Source organism: Phodopus roborovskii, unplaced genomic scaffold (genome assembly GCF_943737965.1).
Source record: "Phodopus roborovskii unplaced genomic scaffold, PHOROB, whole genome shotgun sequence".
Lineage (NCBI taxonomy): Eukaryota > Metazoa > Chordata > Mammalia > Rodentia > Cricetidae > Phodopus > Phodopus roborovskii.
Window position 1 is genome coordinate 2,408,682 of NW_026125554.1, and position 22,011 is coordinate 2,430,692.

A 22,011-nucleotide genomic window follows, 5' to 3' on the forward strand; every position below is an offset into this window, starting at 1 on the left:
CTTTTAACATTCTCCCATTGAGCATTATGATTTCAAAATTTAATATTTGTGCTTATACTAATGAAGTTGAGAACATAATTATTTCGTATCTGAAAATTTGATGACTGCGACATTGGCGATTTTTTTCAGAGTATAAAGTGATATTACTCAATAACTCATTAATACCCAAATGCTAATAGTACATGAACATTTTCATTATATATCTATAATTTAAAAAATATGTATGTATATCAAATTATTTAATATGTATTTGAAATGAGAAAACATGGTACCTGAACAACAATTTAATGTTGGTGGAGTGGATAGCCTGAACTCTGCTGCACACCTCTGTGATAACACACAAGGACACCCAAATGAAAGATAATAAATTCTGTGCAAACTTGAGCAAAATTTGCAAAACTTGTGACCAAAATAAGTTGAGTAAACATAAGAAAGTCACAGTGTAAGTGTAAGCAGAATATTTTAGAGTAAGAACTGATTTATTCCACAATGAATAGGAAAAGAAAGTAGAGAGGATTTGCTGTCATTTTCTTTCATGTGAAACAGCAGGCTATTTGATGATTTATCCAGTATTTTGCATAACATAATTTTCACATTGAATAATTACTTAGTGTTAAGAATACCACATTTCTGAAATGAAACAAACAACTTTCATTTTTAATACAACAATTTGGAGGGGTTGAAGGGAATGAGGAACTCATTTAATTGTATAAAAATCTCACCAAACCATCTAAACCAGAAAAACCCCACATGACCACATAATTAGATGCTGAAAAAGCCTTCAACAAATCCATCACCCCTTATTGATAAAGGTCTTGGAAGAGTCAGGCATAAATAAAAGTAACATATCAAAACATAATAAAGGCAGTATACAACAAACCAATAGCCACTACCAAAGTAATTGGAGAGAAAATCAAAGCAAATTCCTCTGTAATCTGGAACAAGACAAGGCTGCCACTCTCTCCATACCTCTTCAATATTGTACTCCAACAAAAAGAGATCAAGGGGATACAAAATGGAAAGGAAGAAGTCAAAATTTCAGTATTTGCAGGTGATATGATAGTTTACATAAGTGACCCCCAAAATTCTACCAGGAAACATCTACAGCTGATAAACACCTTTGGTAAAGTGGCAGGATGCAAGATTATTAAAAGTAATCAGTAGGGCCATTAGCTCCCCCTTGTTCAGGTCAGCTGTCTCTGTGGGTTTCTGTAGCCTGGTCTTGTCCCCTTCTCTGCATCTGGATTTCAGTTCGGCTCAGTGTTTAATTGTGGGGGTCTGCTTCTGTTTCCATCAGCTACCAGATGAGGGCTCTATGATGGTGGATAAGTTAGTCATCAATCTCATCATCAGGAAAGGGCATTTAAGGTAGCCTTTCCACTGTTGCTCAAATTGTTAGTTGGGGTCAGTCTTGTAGGTCTCTGGACATTTCTCTAGAGTCAGTTTTCACTTCAAATCTATAATGGCTTCATCTCTCTCTCTCTTTTTTTTTTCTCATCTATTCCTCCCATGACTCTTTCTTCCTAGTCCCATGTGCTTTCCTCTCCTCCTGTTCTCTTTCTCCTAGCTTCCTCTCCATTCACTAAATTAAAAAAATAAAATCAGTACGTGTCCTATATAAAGATGATAAATGTACTAAGAAAGGAGAAGCATACTCCTTCACATTAGCCACAAATAACCTAAAATACCGTAGGGTAACTCTAAACATGTTAAATACCTGCATGAGAAGAACGTTCTTTAAAGAAAATAATTAAAGAAGATATCAGAAAATTGAAACATCGGCATCTGGGGAGAGTGGGGAGCGTTTTGTGCTTTAAAAGAAGAGCTCTTCGATATTGGTCTAGTCAACAACCCACTATGCCGCTCCCTGTTGCACTGCAGACCTGCTTGGCGAAGGGGGGCATCCTCAAACATCTGGAGCCCGAGCCAGAGGAAGAGATCATTGCCGAGGATTATGATGATGACCCTGGCGACTATGAGGCCACCCGGTTAGAGGGTCTGCCACCGAGCTGGTACAAGGTGTTTGACCCTTCTTGTGGACTCCCTTACTACTGGAATGTGGAGACAGCTCTCGTGTCATGGCTCTCACCACATGACCCCAACTTCGTTGTTTCCAAATCTGCCAAGAAACTCAGAAACAGTAATGCAGATGCTGAGGATAAGTTGGACTGGAATCATGAGAAGCTGGACAGAAATCATGAGAAGGCAGACCGGGATGGAGAGCGGAGCTATGACAAAGTGGGGGGGGGGGGGAGAGAGAGAGAGAGAGAGAGAGAGAGAGAGAGAGAGAGAGAGAGAGAGAGAGAGAGAGAGAGAGAGAGAGAGAGAGAGAGAGAGATATCGGGACAGGGAAGGAGATCGAGACCATGGGTATAACAAGGAAGATGGCAAAGACCGTCGCCACCATCGCAGAGAGGAACTGGCTCCTTACCCCAAGAGCAAGAAGGCGGTGAGCCGGAAAGATGAAGAATTAGACCCCATGGACCCGAGCTCATACTCAGATGCACCCCAGGGCACATGGTCAACAGGACTGACTACCCAAGAGGAATGAGGCCAAGACAGGGGCAGACACGACAACCCCTCTTCCAGCAGCGCCCCTCCCCCTCCCCAGGGGCTGTGCTCCGGGCTAATGCTGAGGCCTCCCAAACCAAGCAGCAGGACTGAACCTTTGTTCCCTGCAGCTTTGGCAGTTTGCCTTTCTGTCTTTCTTCCTTGTGGCTCTGGAGATAGGGCCCAAAGCTTTGCATAGACTGAATAATTATTTCACAAATAAGCTATACTCCCAGCCCCCTTGTTTTTAATAAAAGCCTTTTTTTTGTGGATTATAAAAAACAAAAAACAAACAAACAAACAAAAAAACTGAAACATCTCTCATGTTCTTGAATAGGACAGATCAACCTTGTAAAAACAGCAATCTTACCAAAAGCAATCTACAGACTCAATGCAATCCCCATCAAAATTACATTACAATTCTTCACAGACCTTGAAAGAAAAATACTCATTGTAAAAAGAAAAAAGCCAGGATAGCTACAACAATCCTGTACAATAAAGGAACTCCTGGATATATCACCATCCCTGACTTCAATCTCTATTATAGAGCTATAGTAGTGAAAACAGCTTGGTATGGGCACAAAAACAGACAGGTGGATGAATGCAATTGAATTGAAGACCCTGATATTAATCCACACATCTATGGCCACCTGATTTTTGTCAAAGAAGCTAAAATTATGCAATGGAAAAAAGAAAGCATCTTTAACAAATGTGATGGCGTAAGTGAATGATTACATATAGAAGAAGGCAGAAAGATCCATGTCAATCACTATGCACAAAGCTTAAAATCAAATAGATAAAAAAACCTCAACATAAATCCAGTCACACTGAAACTATTAGAAGAGAAAGTGGGAAGTACCCTGGAATATATTGGCACTGGAGTTTACTGCCAGAATCTTACACCAGTAGAACAGATACTGAGATTGAAAATTAATAAATACGACCTCTGGAAACTGAGGAGCTTCTATAAGACAAAGGACAGTCAACAGGACAAAAGAGCAGCATACAGAATGGGAAAAGATCTTCACCAATCCCACGTCTGAGAGAAGGCTGGTCTCCAAAATATACAAAGAATTCAAGAAGCTAGTCATCAAAACACCAAATAATCCAATTTAAGAATGGGGTACAGATCAAAATAGAAATTTCTCAACAGAGGAATCTCAAATGCCCTATAGGCACTTAAGAAAATTGCCCAACATTCATAGCCATCAGGGAAATGGAAATGCAAATCAAAACAAACCTGACATAGCATCTAACACCTGTCAGAATGATGCGAATAAAAACACCAATGACAGCTTTTGCTGGAGAGGATGTGGAGAAAGGGGAACACTCCTCCATTACTAGTGAGAATGCAAACTTGTACAGCCATGTTGGAAATAAGTATGGTGGTTTCTCAGGAAAGTGGTAATCAATCTACCTTAAGACTTAGCAATCCCACTCTTAGGCATATACTCAAAGGATGCACGTTCATATCACAAGGGCATCTGTTTAGCTATGTTCAGAGCAGCATTATTAGTAATAGCCATAACCTGGATGCAACCTTAATGACCCTCAACTGAAGAATAGATAAAGAAAATGTGGTACATTTACACAGTGGAGTACTACTCAGTGGCAGAAAACAATTACATCTTGAAATCCACAGGCAAATGGATGGAACTATAAGAAACTATCCTGAGTGAGACTAGCCAGACAGAGAATGACAAATATGCTATGTACTCATTCATAAGTGAATTTTAGACACAGTGCAAAAGATAACCAGCCTACAATCCACAATTCCATAGAAGCTAGGAAATAAGGAGGACCTTAAGAGAGACATGCTTGTAGTACCTGAGCTGGGGAAAGGGACAGGATCTCCTGAGTAAACTGGTAGCATGGGGGAGGGGGGAGGAAGGTAGGAGGAAGGAGAGAGAAGAAGGGGAGGAGAAGAATATGAGGGATCAGAAGGTTGATCGAGGGAAGAAAAAGGGAAGGAAAGAAAGGAAAAGGGTACCTCATAGAGTGGGTCATTAGCACACTAGGAGAATTCTCAGGAATCCACTAGGTTGACCCCAATTAAGAATCTAAGTAATGGTGGAGAGGCTACCTTAAATGTTCTTCCCCTATAATGAGATGGTTGACTACCTTAAATGCCATTATAGAGCTTTCATCTAGTAGCTGATGGATGCAGAAGCAAAGATTCATAGCTAATCACTAAACTTAACTCCTGGAGTACAGTTGTAGAGTGTAAGAGGTGATAAGCAAAGGGATCAATACCATGCCGGGAAAACCCACAAAAACAGCTGTCCAGAGCAAGAGGGAGTTCACAGACTCCATACTGCCAGCTGGAGAACCTGAATAAGACTGAACTAGTCACCATGAACATGGGAGTCAGTTTGGCAGCTTGGGCATTCTATGTGGCCATTGGCATTTGAACCAGTATTCATCCCTTGTGTATCAATTGGATTTTTGGAGACCATTCCCTTTGGAGGGATACTTTGCTCAGCCTAGATACAGGGGATAGAGCCTTATTATTGCCCCAAATGAGATGACAGACTTTGAGGATTCCCCATGGGAGGCCTCACCCCTCTGAGGAGTGGATGGGATGTGGAATGGGGAGTTATATTGACAGATTTTCATATGCTGAACCATTATTGCATCTCTGGGATGATGCCTACTTGATCATTGTGTGTGACCTTTTTTCTTGGATTTGGTTTCCCAGTATTTTTATTGAGTACTTTTATATAAATGTTTATGAGGGAGATTGGTCTATAATTCTCTCTCTTAGTTGTGTATTTGTATTTTTCTGGATCAATGTCACTGTTACCTTACAAAAAGAGTTTGATAATGGTCTTTCTATTTATGTTATGTGAAACAACTTGAGTATTGGTAATAGCACTTTGAAATTCTGCACTGAAACACTTGGGCCTTGGGTGTTTGTGTGTGTGTGTGTGTGTGTGTGTGTGTGTGTGTGAGCGCGTGCGTGCGCGCGTGAGAGAGAGAGAGAGAAAGAGAGAGAGAGAGAGACTTTTGATGACTGCCTCCATTTCCTTGAGATTATAGGTATATTTATTTGCTCTTGGCTTAATAATGGCATGCGGTACCTATACAGAAAATTGTTCATTTCTTTTAAAATTTCCAATTTTTTGGAGTACAGCTTTTCTAAGTATGATCTAATGATTCTCTGGATTTCCTCAATGTCTATAGTTATGTCCCCCTTTTCATTTTTGATTTTTTAAATTTGGATACTCTTTCTCTGCCAGTTGGTTAGTTTGGATAAAAGTTTGTCTATTTTGTTGATTTTCTGAAAGAGTAAAAACTTTGTTTTATTGATTCCTTGTGTTGTTCTCTTTGTTTCTAGTTTATTGATTTCAACCCTCAAGTTGACTATTTCCTGTCCTTTACTCCTCTTGGGCGAGGTTGCTTCATTTTGTTCTAGAGATTTAGGGTTGGTGTTAAGTTGCTAGTGTGAAATTTTTCCACATTCTTTTTGTAAGGCACTTACTACTATGAACTTTCCTTTTAGCATTGTTTTCAAAGTATCTCATAAGTTTGAGTACATTGTGCTTTAATTTTCTTTGAATTCTAGCAAGTCTTTACTTTCTTCATTTATTTCATTCTTGACCTAGTGATGATTCAGTAGAACATTGTTCAATTTCCATGAGTTTGTAGGCTTTCTGCAGATAGTGTTGTTGAATTCTAACTTTAAGCCATTGTGACCTAATAAGATACAGGGAGTTATTACAATTTTGTATATCTGTTGAGATAAGCTTTGTCACTAAGTATGTGGTTAGTTTTAGAGACTCCATGAATTGCTGAAAAGAAGGTATATTCTTTTGTATTTAGGCGAAATGTTCTATAGTTGTCTGTTAAGTCCTTTTGAGTCATAAGATCTGTTAGTTCCCTTATTTCCCTAACTAAGATTCTGTCTGGCAGCCCTGTCCAGTAGTGAGAGTGGGTTGTTGAAGTCTCCTACAATTACTGTGTGGGGTTTAATGCATGATTTAAGTTTTAGTGAGTTTTCATTGACATTTGTGGGTTCTGTTGTATTTCGGGTGTAAATTTTCAGAATTGAGTCTTCATCTTGATGGATTTTCCTTGTGGCGAGTATGAACTGTCCTTTCTTGCTTTTAGTTAAGTTTAGTTTGTAATGTATTTTGTTAGATATTAGGATAGCTACACCTGCTTGTTTCTTAGGTCCATTCGATTGGAAGTTTTTTTTTTAACTAAATAATTTTATTTTCTTTTATTTTACATATCGATCCCAGTTCCCTCTCCCTTTCTTCCTGCTTCCCTCCCTCCCTCTTTCCCTCTCTCCTCCCTCACATGCACCCCTCCCACCCTCCCACCCTCCCCTCCAAGCCCCCCACTACACATGTAGGGCGATGTCATCCAGGAGGGGTCATGTAAATCTGTCAAGTCATTTGAAGTAGGGACTAGAACTTCTCTCCTGTCTCTAGGTTAAGGCAGTATCCCTCCATGAGGGATGTGCCTGCAAGGTCCTTTTGTGTACCAGGAATACATACTGGTTCCACTGTTTGAGGTCCCTTAGACTGCTCAGTCCTTCTAGCTGAGACCCATGTTCAGGTGTTCTGAGTCAGTCCCAAGCTGGATTCCCATCTATCAGTCTGGGGGCCCATTAGCTCCTCCTTGTTCAGGTCAGCTGTCTCTATGTGTTTTTGCAACCTGGTCTTGTCCTCTCCCTCTGCATCTGGATTCTAGTTCGACTCAATGTTTAGTTGTGGGTGTTTGCTTATGTTTCCAACAGGTACTAGATGAGGGCACCATGATGGTGGCTAAGTTAGTTGTTGATCTCATTATTAGGGAAGGGTATTTATGGTAGCCTTTTCATTGTTGCTCAAATTGTTAGTTGAAGTCAGTCTTGTAGGTCTCTAGACATTTCTTTAGGTTCAGTTTTCTCTTCAAACCAATAATTGCTTCCTCTTTTATATTCTCTCCCTCTCTCCCTCTCTCTGTCTTCAATTCCTCCCCTGACTCAATCTTCCTAGTCCCACATGCTTTCCTCTCCTCTCCTTCTCTTTCACCTAGTTCCCTCTCCCCTCACTGCCCCCCCCCCAACTTCCCATGTGCTCTGGAGAACTTGTCCCTTCCCCCTTCTGTGAGGGACTTTATATAAATCTCTTAGAATACACCTTGTATCCTAGTTCCTCTGGCGGTGTGAATTAAAGGGCTGATCCTTTGCTCTAAGTCTAAAATCCATATATGAGTGAGTACATACCATGCTCCTCTTTCTGTGACTGGGTTACATCATTCAGGATGGTTTCTTCAAGTTCTATCCACTTGCCTGCGAAATTCAAGATTCCATTTTTTTCCTCACAGAGTAGTATTCCATTGTGTAGATGTGCCACATCTTTTTTTTTTTTTTTTTTTTTTTTTTTTTTTTTTACCTATTCTTCAGTTGAGGGGCATCTAGGTTGCTTCCGGGTTCTTGCTATTACAAATAATGCTGCTATGAACATAGTTGAGCAGATGTCTTTGTTGCATGGATGTGGATCATTTGGGTATATGCCTAACAAGGGGATTGCCAGGTCTCCTGGTAAACTAATTCCTATTTTCCTGAGGAACTGCCATACTGATCTCCAAAATGGCTGTATGAGTTTGCACTCCCACCAGCATTGGAGGAGTGTTCCCCTTTCTCCACATCCTCTGCAGCATGAGTTGTCATTGGTGTTTCTAATTTTAGCTGTTCTGGCAGGAGTAAGATGGTATCTCAAAGTTGTTTTGATTTGCATTTCCCTGATAGCTAAGGATGTTGAGCACTTTGTTAAGTGTCTTTCAGCCTTTTTGATTTCCTCTATTGAGAATTCTCCAGTTCTGTACCCATTTTTAAAATAGGGTTATTTGGTGTTTTGTTGACTAGTTTCTTGAGTTCTTTATTTTGGAGATCAGCCCTTTGTCAGATATAGGATTGGTGAAAAAATTTTCCCAGTCTGTGGGCTGCTGTTTGGCCTTGTCCACTGTGTCCTTTGCCTTACAGAAGCTTCTAAGTTTGAGGAAGTCCCATTTATTAATGATTGATCTCAATGTCTGTGCTACTGGAGTTATGTTCAAGGGTACCTCCTACTTTCTCTTCTAAGTTGTTCAGTGTAGCTGGATTTATGTTCAGGTCTTTGATCCATTTGGAGTTGAGTTTTGTACGTGGTGATAGACGTGGGTCTATCTGCAGTCTTCTACACACTATCATCCAATTGTGCTAGCATCATTTGTTGAAGACAATTTCCTTCTTCCATTGTACAATTTTAGCTGTTTTGTCAAAAATCAGGTGTTCGTCGGTGTGTGGGTTAATATCAGGATTTTCAATTCGATTCCATTGGTCTACTTGTCTTTTTTTTGTGCCAATACCAGGCTATTTTCAGAACTATAGCTCTGTAGTAGAGCTTAAAGTCAGGGATGGTGATGCCTCCTGAAGTTCTTTTATTGTACAGGTTGTTTTGGCTATCCTGGGTCTTTTGTTTTTCCATATAAAGTTGATTATTATCCTTTCAAGGTCAGTGAAGAATTGTGGTGGAATTTTAATGGGGATTGTATTGAATCTGTAGATTGCTTTTGGCAAGATTGCCATTTTAAATATGTTTATCCTACCTATCCAAGAGCATGGGAGATCTTTTCATTCTCTGGTGTCTTCTTTAAATTCTTTCTTTAAAGCCACAAAGTTCTTATTATATAGGTCTTTCATTTGTTTGGTAAGTGTTACCCCAAGATACTTTATGTTGTTTGTGGCTATTGTAAAGGGTGATGTTTCTCTGATTTCTTTCTCAGCTTCTTTGTCGTCTGAATAAAGTAGGGCTGCTGATTATTTTACTTTATCTTGCATCCTGCTAGTTTGCTAAAGGTGTTTATCAGCTGTAGGAGTTCCCTGGTAGGTTTTTTTCTTTTCTTTTCTTTTTTTTTTTGTGTGTCGCTTATGTAAACTATCATATCATCTGCAAATAGAGAAAGTTTGACTTGTTTCTTTCTTTCCAATTTGAATCCCCTTGATCTCTTTTTTTGTCTTATAGCTTTAGCTAGAACTTCAAGTAAGATATTGAAGAGATATGGAGAGAGAGGGAAGCCTTGTCTTGTTCCTGATTTTAGAGGAATTGCCTTAAGCTTCTCTCCATTCAATTTGTTGGCTGTTGGTTTGCTGTATATTGCTCTTATTATGTTTAGGTATGTTCCTGTTATCCCTGACCTCTCCAAGACCTTTATCATGAAAGGGTGTTGAGTTTTGTTGAAGGCTTTTTCAGCATCTAGGGAGATGATCATGTGGTTTCTCTTTTCCAGTTTTTTTTTTTTTTTTTTAATATGGTGGATCATGTTGATAGATTTTTCGTATGTTAAACCATCCCTGTAATCCAGGGCTGAAGCCTACTTGGTCATGTTGGATGATTTCTCTGATATATTCTTGGATTCGGTTTGCCAGTATTTTACTGAGTAGTTTTGCATCGATGTTCATCAGGGATATTGGTCTATAGTTTTCTTTCTTAGTTGGGTACCAAGGTGATTGTGGCCTCGTAGAAAGAGTTTGGTAATGATCCTTCTGTTTCTATTGTGTGGAACAATTTGAGGAGTATTGGTATTAGCTCTTCCTTGAATTTCTGTAAGGATTCTGCTCTGAAGCCATCTGGCCCTGGGCTTGTTTTGGTTGGAAGGCTTTCGATGACTGCTTCTATTTTGTTGGGGGTTATAGGTCTATTTAAGTCTGTTCTTGATTTATATTGGTAAGTGATAGTTATCCATAAATTTATTCATTTCCTTTGAATTTTCAAATTTTGTGGAGTATAGGTTTTCAAAGTATGACCTGAAAATTGTCTGGATTTCCTCTGTGTCCATTGTTATGTCCCCCTTTTTGTTTCTATTTTGTTAATTTGCATATTCTCTCTCTGCTTTTTCGTTAGTTTGGATAAGGATTTGTCTATCTTGTTGATTTTCTCAAAAAACCAACTCTTTGTTACATTGATTTTTTGTATTGTTTTCCTGGTTTCTATTTTGTTGATTTCAGCCCTCAAGTTGATTATTTCCTGGCATCTACTCCTCTGGGGTGAGTTTGCTTCTTTTTGTTCTAAGGCTTCCAGTTGTGCTGTTAATTCTCTAATGTGACTGTCCTCTGTTTTCTTCATATGGGCACTTAGTGCAATGATCTTCCCTTGTAACACTGTTTTCAAGGTGCCCCATAAGTTCGGGTATGTTGTGTCCTCATTCTCGTTGGATATTAGAAAGCCCTTAATTTTTTTCTTTAATTCTTCTTTGACCCAGGTGTGGTGCAATTGCACATTGTTCAGTTTCCATGATTTGTTGGGTTTCTGCAACTGGGGTTGTTGTTGAATTCCAAGTTTAAAGCATTTTTTTTTTGTATGTGTTGAGGTTTGTTATGTTACCTTGTATGTGGTTGATTTTAGAGAAGGTTCCATGTTGAGCAGAGAAGAAGGTATATTCTTTTGTGTTTGGATGGTATGTTCTATAGATGACTGTTAAACCCAATTGAGACATAACTTCTGTTAGTTCTTCTGTTTCTTTGTTAAGTTTCTGACTGGTGGTCCTGTATAGTGGTGAGAGTGGCATGTTGAAGTCTCCCACTATAAGTGTGAAGTTTTATGTGAGGTTTGAGTTAGTACCATTTCTTTTACGAATATGGGTGCCTTTGATTTAGGGTCATAGATGTTCAGAACTGAGACTTTGTGGTGATGGATTTCTCCTGCGATGAATACAAAATGACCGTCTTCCTCTCTTTTGATCAATTTTGTTTTGAAGTCTAACTTGTTAGATATTAGAATAGCCACACCTGCTTGCTTTTTGGGCCCATTTGATTGGAAGATCTTTCCCCAGCCCTTTACCCTGAGGTAATGTCTATCTTTGAAGCTTAGATGTGTTTCCTGTATGCAGGAGAAGGATGGATTTTGTCTTCATATCCAATCTGTTAGCCTGTGCCTTTTTATAGGTGAGTTAAGACCATTAATGTTGAGGGTGAGTAAGGACCATTGATTGTTAATGCTTGTTTGTTTGTAATTGGTTGTTGGCAGTGGTAAAGTGAATATATTTGTCCTGTTTTACCCTTGGGTTTTGGTGAAGTGGGATTATCTATTGCCTATGTCTTTGTGAGCGTAGTTAACTTCCTAGGGTTGGAGTTTTTTTCCCAATACTTTCTGTAGGGCTGAATTTGTAGGTATGTAGGTACATAGGTGATAATCTGGATTTGTCATTTAATATCTTGTTTTCTCCATCTATAGTGATTGAGAGTTTTGCTGGGTATAGTAGCCTGGGCTGGCATCTGTGGACTCTTAGTGTTTGTAGAACATCTATCCAGAACCTTCTGGCCTTGAGAGTTTCCATGGAGAAGTCAGGTGTAATTTTGATAGGTCTGCCTTTATATGTTACCTGTCGTTTTTCCTTTACTGCTCTTAGTATTCTTTCTTTATTCTGTATGTTAGGTCTTTGATTATTATGTGTTGAGGGTTTTTTTTCCTTTGGTCTAGTCTATTTGGTGTTTGGTATGCTTTTTGTACTTTCATGGGCATGTCCTTCTTCAGATTGGGAAAGTTTTCCTCAATGATTTTGTTGAATATATTTTCTACACCTTTGAGCTGGTCTTTTTCACCTTCCTGTATGCATATTATTCTTAGGTTTGGCCTTTTCACGGTGTCCCCCATTTCCTGGATGTTTTGTGTTAAAGATTTTTTTGGATTTACGATTTTCTTTGGTTGATGAATCTATTTCCTGTAGTTTATCTTCTGCGGTTGAGATTTTGTCTTTGATCTCTTGTATTCTGTTGGTTATTATGCTTGTGTCTGTAGCTCCTGATCGTTTGCCCAGTTTTTCTATTTCCAGAATTCCCCCAGTTTGTGTTTTCTTTATTGTCTCTATTTCAGTTTTCAAGTCTTGAACTGTTTCCTTCACCTGTTTAATTGTTTTTTCTTGGCTTTCTCTACTTAAAGAAATTTTTTCATTTCTTCAATTTTTTTGTTTGTTTTTTCTTCCATTTCTTTAAGAGATTTTCTCACATCATCTTTGAGGGCCTCTATCATTTTTATGAGAATAATTTTTAAGTTGCTCTCTTCTGATTCATCTGCTTTGGGGTGTTCAGGTCTATTTGGAATAGAGTCCCTAGATTCTGGTGGTGTTTTGCTTGTCTTTCTATTGTTAAGTGTTTTCTTATATTGCTGACTTCCTATTGCTTCTTCCAGTAGGTTTAGGTGGTCGGTCTTTCTTTATCTCTCCCTCTCTCTCTTTTCCTCTCTCTCTCTCACATAAGGTGGGCTTATGTGGGTCAGAGGTTTGATGTCTGTAGCTCTGGGTAGTCCAAGCTGCCTAGGAGGTTTCTCCTCAGGCAGGAGCCCAGTGATGGGGGTCAAAGATCAGGCTCCAGTAGAAGTCAGTGATGGGGTCAAAGATCTCTAAGGCTGGGACTCAGGATATTCTGCGTGCACATAGGCAGATCTAGCCTGGGCCTGGTATTCTCCAGCTGAGGCCTCTTTAGCTGAGGCAAGGTGATGGGGGCCAAGGATCCAGTCCATAGGAACTCAGAGTGGCCCAGTGGGGATAGGCGTATCTCTGGGAGGGGCCTGAAACTCCAGTAGGGGTCAGTGGTGGGTGTCAGAGAACAGGCAGGTGGAAATTACGTGTTGTTCCGCGTGGATAGGTAAGTCTAGTGTGCTCAGAGCAGCTCCAGCAGGTTCCCCAAAAGTGGCAGGATTGTTGGCTCCACCTTCTGTCCCAGTGCTCAACCAGAGCAGTGGGACAGTGGGTAGGGTAGGGCACAGGGTAGGGGAAGGGCAGTCTCTTGGTGAGGTGAGTGGGTTTGTATCAGAGCTCCTAGAGTGCTCTCAACGGGGACAGGACACAGGGGCAGTGAGATCTGGGGCCAACACAGGGAATTCCCAGGGAAGGGTTGGGGTATTCCACCTGACTTGGTCCCAGACTCACCTCTAGGCGAGGCCTGGAGCTGGGGGTCAAAGACGATGGGGGTCAAAGACTGGGCTAATACTCAGGATGTTTCTGCACAGATAGGTGGATCTAGCTGTGGCCTGGCACTCTCCAGCTGAGGCCTCTTTAGCAGAGGCCCAGCTATGGGGGTCAAGGATCCAGCCCGCAGGAACTCACAGTCTCGATTGGAAGTTTAATCAACACTTTACGCTGAGGATAAGTGTTTCTTTTAGGTTGTAGATTGTTTCTTGTATGCAACAGAAGCATGGGTCCTGTTTTCATATCCGTTCTTTTAGCTGTGTCTTTTTATTGGCCAATTGAGCCCATTTATATTAATAAATATTAATTAACAGTGATAGTTTTTTTTTTGACCAGTGATTGTTAATTCCTGATACATTTGGTTTTGTGGTTGGTGGTAGTGTGTATGTTTCCTTTCTTTGGTGTTTGCTGATGTCAGGTTATCTATTGCTTCTTTTTCCATTGGTGCAGCTAACTTCCTTGGGTTTGGAGTTTTCCTTCTAGTACTTTTTATAGCTCTGGGTTTGTGAATAGACATTGTTTAAATCTGGTTTTGTCATGGAATATTTTGTTTTCTCAATTTTTGGTGACTGAAATCTTTGCTCGGGATAGTAGTCTGGACCTTTTGGTTTTCAGAGTTTTCATTCAGAAGTGGGGTGTAATTCTGATAGGTTTGCTTTTATGTTACTGGCCTTCTTTTTTCTTTGCAGCTCGTAGTATTCTTTATTTTGTATGTTTAGTGTTTTGATTATGCATTGGTGAGGTGACTTTTTTTTTTCATCCAGGCTTTTGGTGTTCTTTAAGCTTCTTGTACCTTCATAGGTATATCCTTCTTTGGACGGGGAACTTTTTCTTCTATGATTTTGTTGAATATATTTTCTGTTCCTTTGAGCTGGAATTCTTCTCCTTCTTCTATACCTATTATTATTAGGTTTGAGAATTTCTGGGTGTACAAGATTTCCTGTACCATTTGTTGGATTTACCATTTTTTTTTGACAGATGTTACTAGCTCCTCTATTGTATCTTCAATGCCTGAGATTCTCTCTTTCTTCTCTTGCATTCTGTAGATTATGCTTGCATCTGCAGTTCCTGTTTGTTACTCAGATTTTTCATTTCTTGAATTGCCTTGGTTTGTGTTTTACTGCCTCTATTTACTGCTTCAATTTTCATGTCTTAGACTGTTTCATTCACACTATTTTTTATTGGTTTTTCTTAGCTTTTAAAAAGCAATTTATTGATTTCTTCAAATGTTTTGTTTGTCTTTTCCTTGATTCCTTAAATGGAATTTTTTATTTCCTCTTTAAGAACCTCTATCATCTTCATAAATGCGTTTTAATGGTATTTTCTTCTGCTTTGTCTATGTTGGGATGCTCAGGTCTTGGGGTTGTGGAATCACTTTTTTTTTGGTTGTTGTTCCCATATTTCTCTTTATGTTGTTGAATATATTCTTACATTGCCATGTGCCTGTCTCTTCATCTAAGTGGGTAGATGAGACCTGTGGCTCCAGGATTCACTCTTCCTCCATTTGGAGCAGGTGGGGTATTTGGTTCTGGTGGTTGTACCTACTCCAAGTGCCCATGTGGCCTGTGACTCTTGTGGTACTGATGTGGTGGGTGATGGTTCTGGGATGCTGAGAGGATGCTGCTGCCTGGTCATTGGGGCTTTGTTAGATGGATTGGGGCATGGGATATGCCCACAAGGCCCTGTAAGATATGCCCAGTGATATGTTTTTGTACCTGCATAGGCAAATCCTATGGGCTTTCCAGGTGCGAGCTCAGGAATTCGCCTCTTCATGTGTAGGTGGGTCCTGTATCTCCCTTGGTTGTGTTGTGGCAGGGAATGATGGTTTGGTGGAAAGGAGGAAGTATGCTGATGCCTGGTTACTGGGTCTGTGGGGTCAGGGCATGGGATGTGCCATGGGAAAGGAGTTAGATACTAGGGCACTTGCCTCTTCCTTCAGGTGGAGGTAGGGAATCAATGAAGTATTTATTAATATCCAGTCAATATCCATGTGGAAACAAAATATTCAAACCAAGAGAAATTTATGAATAAAAGTGAGTGTGTATCTTACATTTGTGTCCACCATCATTAGAAAACATTATGTTCTCAAAATTTAATTCCATGATATATTGGAAATGAAGAAATATTTTTGAGAAGCCATGTAAGGACTGAATTAGTTTTGGTAATGTAATTTAATATTCTTATTAATAAAAATATAAGTTTTAAAAATATTACAATATATTAACAAAATATTTCAGTAAAAACAGAGGTAAACATTAAGGTAGTTTGAAATACAGCTGAAGAAATATGATGTCTTTGGCATTATCTTTATTAACTTAGCAAAAGGTAAATTTATATAACAAGAGGGAACCACAATTTAGAAAATGACTCTCATAACTGGCCTGCACACAAGCTTCTTGGGAATATTCATGATTATTGATTGCTGTGGGTTAGATGATACCACTGTGTGTGTGGCCACATCTGAAAATGTGATTCTGAAGTGTATAACAAAGCAGGTTAAACAAGATATAAAAGCATAGTCAGGAAATATCTCAGTTCTAGTTCTTGAATACTTATTACACTTTGAACTTTAATGTGAAGAATTCCTTTATTCCCCAAGTTACTTTTGGTGTAGGAGTCTTGATCGAAGAAGAAACTCTAACTTGTGAGATTATTCACTTCCAGTATTAATTTATTTTTGACTAAACTAACAAGGGAATATGGTTGTGATAACAATTCTATGAGATGGTACTATGAAATAGGTTTGGATAAAGAGAAAAACTGAGCATGCATTCATGATCAACTCCATTTCTACCAGGTATGGATCAGTGTGTGAAGTGTCCAGAAACTCATTATGCAAATTCAGAGAGGAGGTACTGCCTCCCGAAAACTGTGACCTTTCTGACTTATGATGATCCTGTGGGGAAGGCACTTATAATCATGTCACTGGGATTCTCTGCACTCACAGTTGTTGTTATTGGGGTCTTTGTAAAGCACAGAGACACTCCAATTGTCAGGGCCAATAATAGATCTCTCAGTTACACCCTGCTCTTCACTCTCATGCTCTGTTTCCTCTGCCCCTTGAACTTCATTGGCATTCCCAACACAGCAACCTATGTCCTGCAGCAGAACTTATTTGAACTTCTCTTTACGGTAGTTCTCTCTACTGTGTTGGCCAAAACATTCATTGTAGTTATGGCATTCTACATTACTACTCCAGGGAGAACAAGGTGGCTATTGATATCACAGGCCTCTAATTTCATCATTCCAGTCTGCACTGTGTTGCAAGTACTTCTCTCTGGAATATGGCTGGGAATATCTCCTCCCTTTATTGACATGGATGTTCATTCTGAACATGGACACATCATCATTCTCTGCAACAAAGGTTCACCTTTTGCCTTCTACTGCAGTCTGGCATACCTGGGAGTCATGGCCTTTAGTAGCTACTTCATGGCTTTCTTGTGCAGGAACCTGCCAGACACATTTAATGAAGCCAAGTTCCTGTCTTTTACCATGCTTGTTTTCTGCAGTGTGTGGGTCATTTTCCTCCCTGTGTACCACAGCACCAAGAGGAAGGTCATGGTGTCGATGGAGGTCTTCTCTATCTTGACTTCCAGTGCAGGCATTTTTTGCCTAATCTTTGCCCCTAAGTGCTACATTATTTTGTTCAGGCCAGAGAGGAACTCAGTTCATCACATCAGGGACAAAAGAGATGGTAGAAACAAATGTACTTAAAGATTAGTCCACATGAATCTTGAATTAAACTGAATTGTGCTATATCTCTACAGTTCTAACAGTTACATTTAAGATTATAATATGATTTTCTAAACATGGCTCATTGGGTACAGCTTTTCCCCAACTAATGTAACATTCTGAGCTTTATTCCCTGAAACCATTTGGTAGAAGTAAAGAATCAATTTTCTGGGGGTGAAATCATCCATGTCTTCTTCCCAAAATAAAGAAACATATTTAATAAATCTTTTGAAAACTTCATAGTTTAAGTTGTGATTGTATGAGTTCTCATTGTTTTCACTAACCTAAGATATTACATTTTGCAGTTGAAATTTGTTAAATTTTGGAGCACCGATTCTATATGCACCAAAAATGCATTTAGCTTTCAGAGACTTTTTGTCTTCATTCTTGTTTCTGATTTACCTATTAGTAATTTAGAGGAGTGGTGTCTTTCCTTAATGGACCTCTGCTGTACTCTCAGTTCTGACCATGCAGTGTCTATCTGATGGTGTTAACTTCTGATACTTTCAGATGGTATACATTGCACACAGCATAATAGCAACTTTAAGCTTCATGATATAGTATTCATCACAAAGTTTCACATTTTCAAATCTTTCTGTTCCCTTTTCCCTCATTTTCACTGATATCCTGAAGTAGAGCAGTCAGTAGGAAAGTATAACCTGTCTAAGTGTGATCCTGTCTTCTAATTTCTCCTGTTAATCAAACAGTTCTTTAACTTTTAAGGTAAGCACGGCATGGGCCAATGACATTGCTTCAAGTTATGTGGAATATATGGCATTACTAAGTTGCCTAATAGAATTCTTGTTCCTTTGTCACCACACTGGCACTGCAACTCCACTCTAAGCTATTCTATCTCTACCCTCAGATCCTCCAGAATCCCACTAAAAGGTCCCTGTAATCTCTTGTCACCACATTCTAAAGCGTCATAGGTTCCTAGTCCTTTCTCTTCCACATTCTTTCTGTAAAGCAGAGAAAAATTAAAAAACAATGTACTCAAATTCATCCCAACAATAGCCCGATCTTCAGCTCTGATTTTCAGCATGAGTAACTTTTGTTATTCCTGTGACAAAATGAGTAACAAATCAATTCATGGGCGGGTTCTGTGGTAGACTGATTTCCATTTTCCTGAGGGACCACCATGCTAATCTCCAAAATGGCTGTATGAGTTTGCACTCCCACCAGCACTGGAGGAGTGTTCCCCTTTCTCCACATCCTCTCCAACATGAGTCATCATTGGTGTTTCTAATTTTAGCCATTCTGGCAGGAGTAAGATGGTATCTCAAAGTTGTTTTGATTTGCATTTCCCTGATAGCTAAGGATGTTGAACACTTTCTTAAATGTCTTTCAGCTTTTTGATTTCTTCTACTGAGAATTCTTTCTTCAGTTCTGTACCCCATTTTTAAATAGGGTTATTTGGTGTTTTGTTGACTAGCTTCTTGAGTTCTTCGTATATTTTGGAGATCAGCCCTTTGTCAGATATAGGATTGGTGAAAATCTTTTCCCAGTCTGTGGGCTGCTGTTTGGTCTTGTCAACTGTGTCCTTTGCCTTACAGAAGCTTCTAAGTTTGAGGAGGTCCCATTTATTAATTGTTGATCTCAGGGTCTGTGCTACTGGTGTTATGTTCAGAAAGTGGTTTCCTGTACCAATCTGTTCAAGGGTACTTCCCACTTTCTCTTCTAGATTCAGTGTGGCTGGATTGATGTTGAGGTCTTTGATCCATTTGGACTTGAGTTTTGTGCATGGCAACAGACATGGGTCTATCTGCAGTCTTCTACACACCCTCATCCAATTGTGCCAGCACCATTTGTTGAAGATGCTTTCTTCCTTCCATTGTATACTTTTAGCTGTTTTGTCAAAAATCAGGTGTTTGTCAGTGTGTGGGTTAATGTCAGAATTTTCAATTTGATTACATTGGTCTACCTGTCTATTTTTGTGCCTACCAAGCTGTTTTCAGGACTATAGCTTTATAGTAGAGCTTGAAGTCGGGGATGGTGATGCCTCCTGAAGTTCTTTTATTGTGTAGGGTTGTTTTGGCTATCCTGGGTCTTTTGTTTTTCCATATAAAGTTGAGTATTATCTTTTCACGGTCAGTGAAGAATTGTGGTGGTATTTTGATGGGGATTGCATTGAATCTGTAGATTGCTTTTGGCGAGATTGCCATTTTTTACTATGTTTATCCTACCTATCCAAGAGCATGGGTGATGTTTCCATTTTCTGGTATCTTTAATTTCTTTCTTTAAAGCCACAAAGTTCTTATTATATAGGTCTTTTACTTGTTTGGTAAGTGTTACCCCAAGATACTTTATGTTTCTTGTGGCTATTGTAAAGGGTGATGTTTCTCTGATTTCTTTGTCAGCCCCTTTGTCGTCTGTATATAGTAGGGCTACTGATTTTTTTGAGATTATCTTGTATTCAGCTAGCTTGCAGAAGGTGTTTATTAGCTGTAGGAGTTCCCTGATAGAGTTTATTGGGTCGCTTATGTAAACTATCATATTATCTGCAAATAGAGACAGTTTGACTTCTTCCTTTCCAATTTGGATCCCCTTGATCTCTTTTTGTTGTCTTATAGCTTTAGCTAGAACTTCCAGTACAATATTGAAGAGATATGGAGAGAGAGGGCAGCCTTGTCTTGTTCCTGATTTTAGAGGAATTGTCTTAAGCTTCTCTCCATTCAGTTTGATGTTGACAGTTGGTTTGCTGTATATTGCTCTTATTATGTTTAGGTATGTTCCTGTTATTCCTGATCTCTCCAAGACATTTATGATGAAAGGGTGTTGAATTTTGTCGAAGGCTTTTTCAGTATCTAAGGAGATGATCATGTAATTTTTCTTTTTCTGTTTGTTTATATGGTGGATCACGTTGATAGAGTTCTGTATGGTAAACCATCCCTGCAATCCAGGGCTGAAGCCTACTTGGTCATGGTGGATGATTTCTCTGATGTATTCTTGGATTCGGTTTGCCAGTATTTTATTGAGTATTTTTGCATCAATGTTAATGAGGGATATTGGTCTGTAGTTTTCTTTCTTAGTTGTGTCTTTGTGAGGCTTGGGTACCATGGTTATTGTGGCCTCGTAAAAAGAGTTTGGTAATAACCTTCTGTTTCTATTGTTTGGAACAATTTGAGGAGTATTGGTATGACTTCTTTGAATTTCTGGTAGAATTCTGCACTGAAGCCATGTGGCCCTGCGCTTTTTTTTTTTTTTTTTTTGGTTGGGAGGCTTAGGGGTTATAGGTCTATTTATGTTGCTTATCTGTTCTTGATTTAATTTTGGTAAGTGATAGTTATCCATAAATTTGTCCATTTCCTTTGAATTTCAATTTTTGTAGAGTACAGGTTTTCAAAGTATGACCTGCAACTTGTCTGGATTTCTGTGGTGTCCGTTGTTATGTCCCACTTTTCGTTTCTGATTTTGTTAATTTGCATGTTCTCTCTCTGGTTTTTGGTTAGTGTGGATAAAGTTTTGTCTGTCGTGTTGATTTTCTCAAAAAAATCAACTCTTTGTTACATTGATTTTTTTTTTTTGTTTTGTATTGTTTTCCTGGTTTCTACTTTATTGATTTCAGCCCTCAAGTTGATTATTTCCTGGCATCTACTCCTCCAGGGTGAGTTTGATTCTCTCTGTTCTAAGGCTTTCAGTTGTGCTGTCAATTTTCTAATGTGACCGTCCTCCCTTTTATTCATATGGACACTTAGTGCAATGAACTTTCCTTGTAGCACTGCTTTCAAATTGTCCCATAAGTTTGGGTATGTTGTGTCTTCATTCTCATTGAATTCTAGGAAATCTTTAATTTCCTCTCTCTCTCTCTCTCTCTCTCTCTCTCTCTCTCTCTTTCTCTCTCTCTCTCTCTCTCGATCCAGGAATGGGGCAACTGTGTATTGTTCAGTTTCCATGAGTTTGTAGGGTTTCTGTAATTTGCGTTGTTGTCAAATTCCAACTTCAGTCGATGGATGAATCTGTTTATAGTTTATCTGCAGCACCTGGGATTCTCTTTTCCATCCCTTGTATTTTCTTGGTTATGTTTGCATCTTTTGGTCCTGATCATTTACCCAGTTTTTCTATGTCCAGAATTCACTCAGTTTGTGTCTTCTATATTGTCTCTATTTCAACTTTTTCAGGTTTTGAACTGTTTGCATTGTTTCCTTCATCTGTTTGATTGATTGCTTTCTCTTGGCTTTCCTTGCTTTCTTTAATCGACTTGTTTATTTCTTGCAAGTTTTGTTAGTTTTTTTTCTTCCATAACTTTAAGGTTTTTTTTTTTGTTATATCCTCTTTGAGGGCCTCTATAATTTTCATGAAGTTTTTAAAAGGTCATTCTCTTCTGCTTCATCTGCATTGGGATGTTCAGGTCTTGCTGGAGTAGAATCCCTAGACTCTGGTGGTGTCATATAAGTCTTTCTGTTGTTGGGTTGTTCTTATACTGTCATCTTCCTATCTCTTCTTCCAGTGAGTACAGAAGAAGGGGTTTCTCCTTCTTCTGGTGAGTTTGGGTTCAAGGCTCTATCCTCTCTTCCTCCCAGAGGGTGCAAGAGCAAGACAGGAATGGCCAGCAATGCTGGATGCTTTGTTCTTCTTCCAAGTCTCTCTGTCTGTCTGTCTACCAGAGAATGCAGGGGCAAGGCCGGAAGTTTTTTCTGTCTCCTGCTCCCTCTTAGGGATTTTGTGGCAAGAAGGATCTGACCACCACAGGTTAGGGAACTCAAAGAGGCAGAGATAGGCTGGAGGATCCTCTGTTACTCACCTTTCTACCAGAGTGTAGAGGGGCAAGCCAGGAATGGCAGCTGATGGAGGATG

The 22,011-nt window shown here is 39.3% G+C and overlaps 2 protein-coding genes across 2 annotated transcripts in view; both read left to right on the forward strand.

The window, feature by feature from the left end:
• The window catches only part of LOC127216523 (vomeronasal type-2 receptor 116-like), a 28,722-nt gene extending 11,523 nt beyond the window's left edge, over positions 1-17,199 (forward strand). The window contains 1 exon segment of the mRNA XM_051177224.1: positions 16,283-17,199. Within this exon segment, the coding sequence (XP_051033181.1) occupies positions 16,283-17,199 (917 nt within the window).
• Positions 1,788-2,782, forward strand: Pqbp1 (polyglutamine binding protein 1). The gene is given in 4 exon segments (XM_051177502.1): positions 1,788-2,344; positions 2,376-2,530; positions 2,532-2,575; positions 2,577-2,782. Coding segments are annotated over 4 exon segments (774 nt in total). The 5' UTR covers positions 1,788-1,857; the 3' UTR covers positions 2,665-2,782.
• Positions 17,200-22,011: the final 4,812 nt, after the last annotated feature.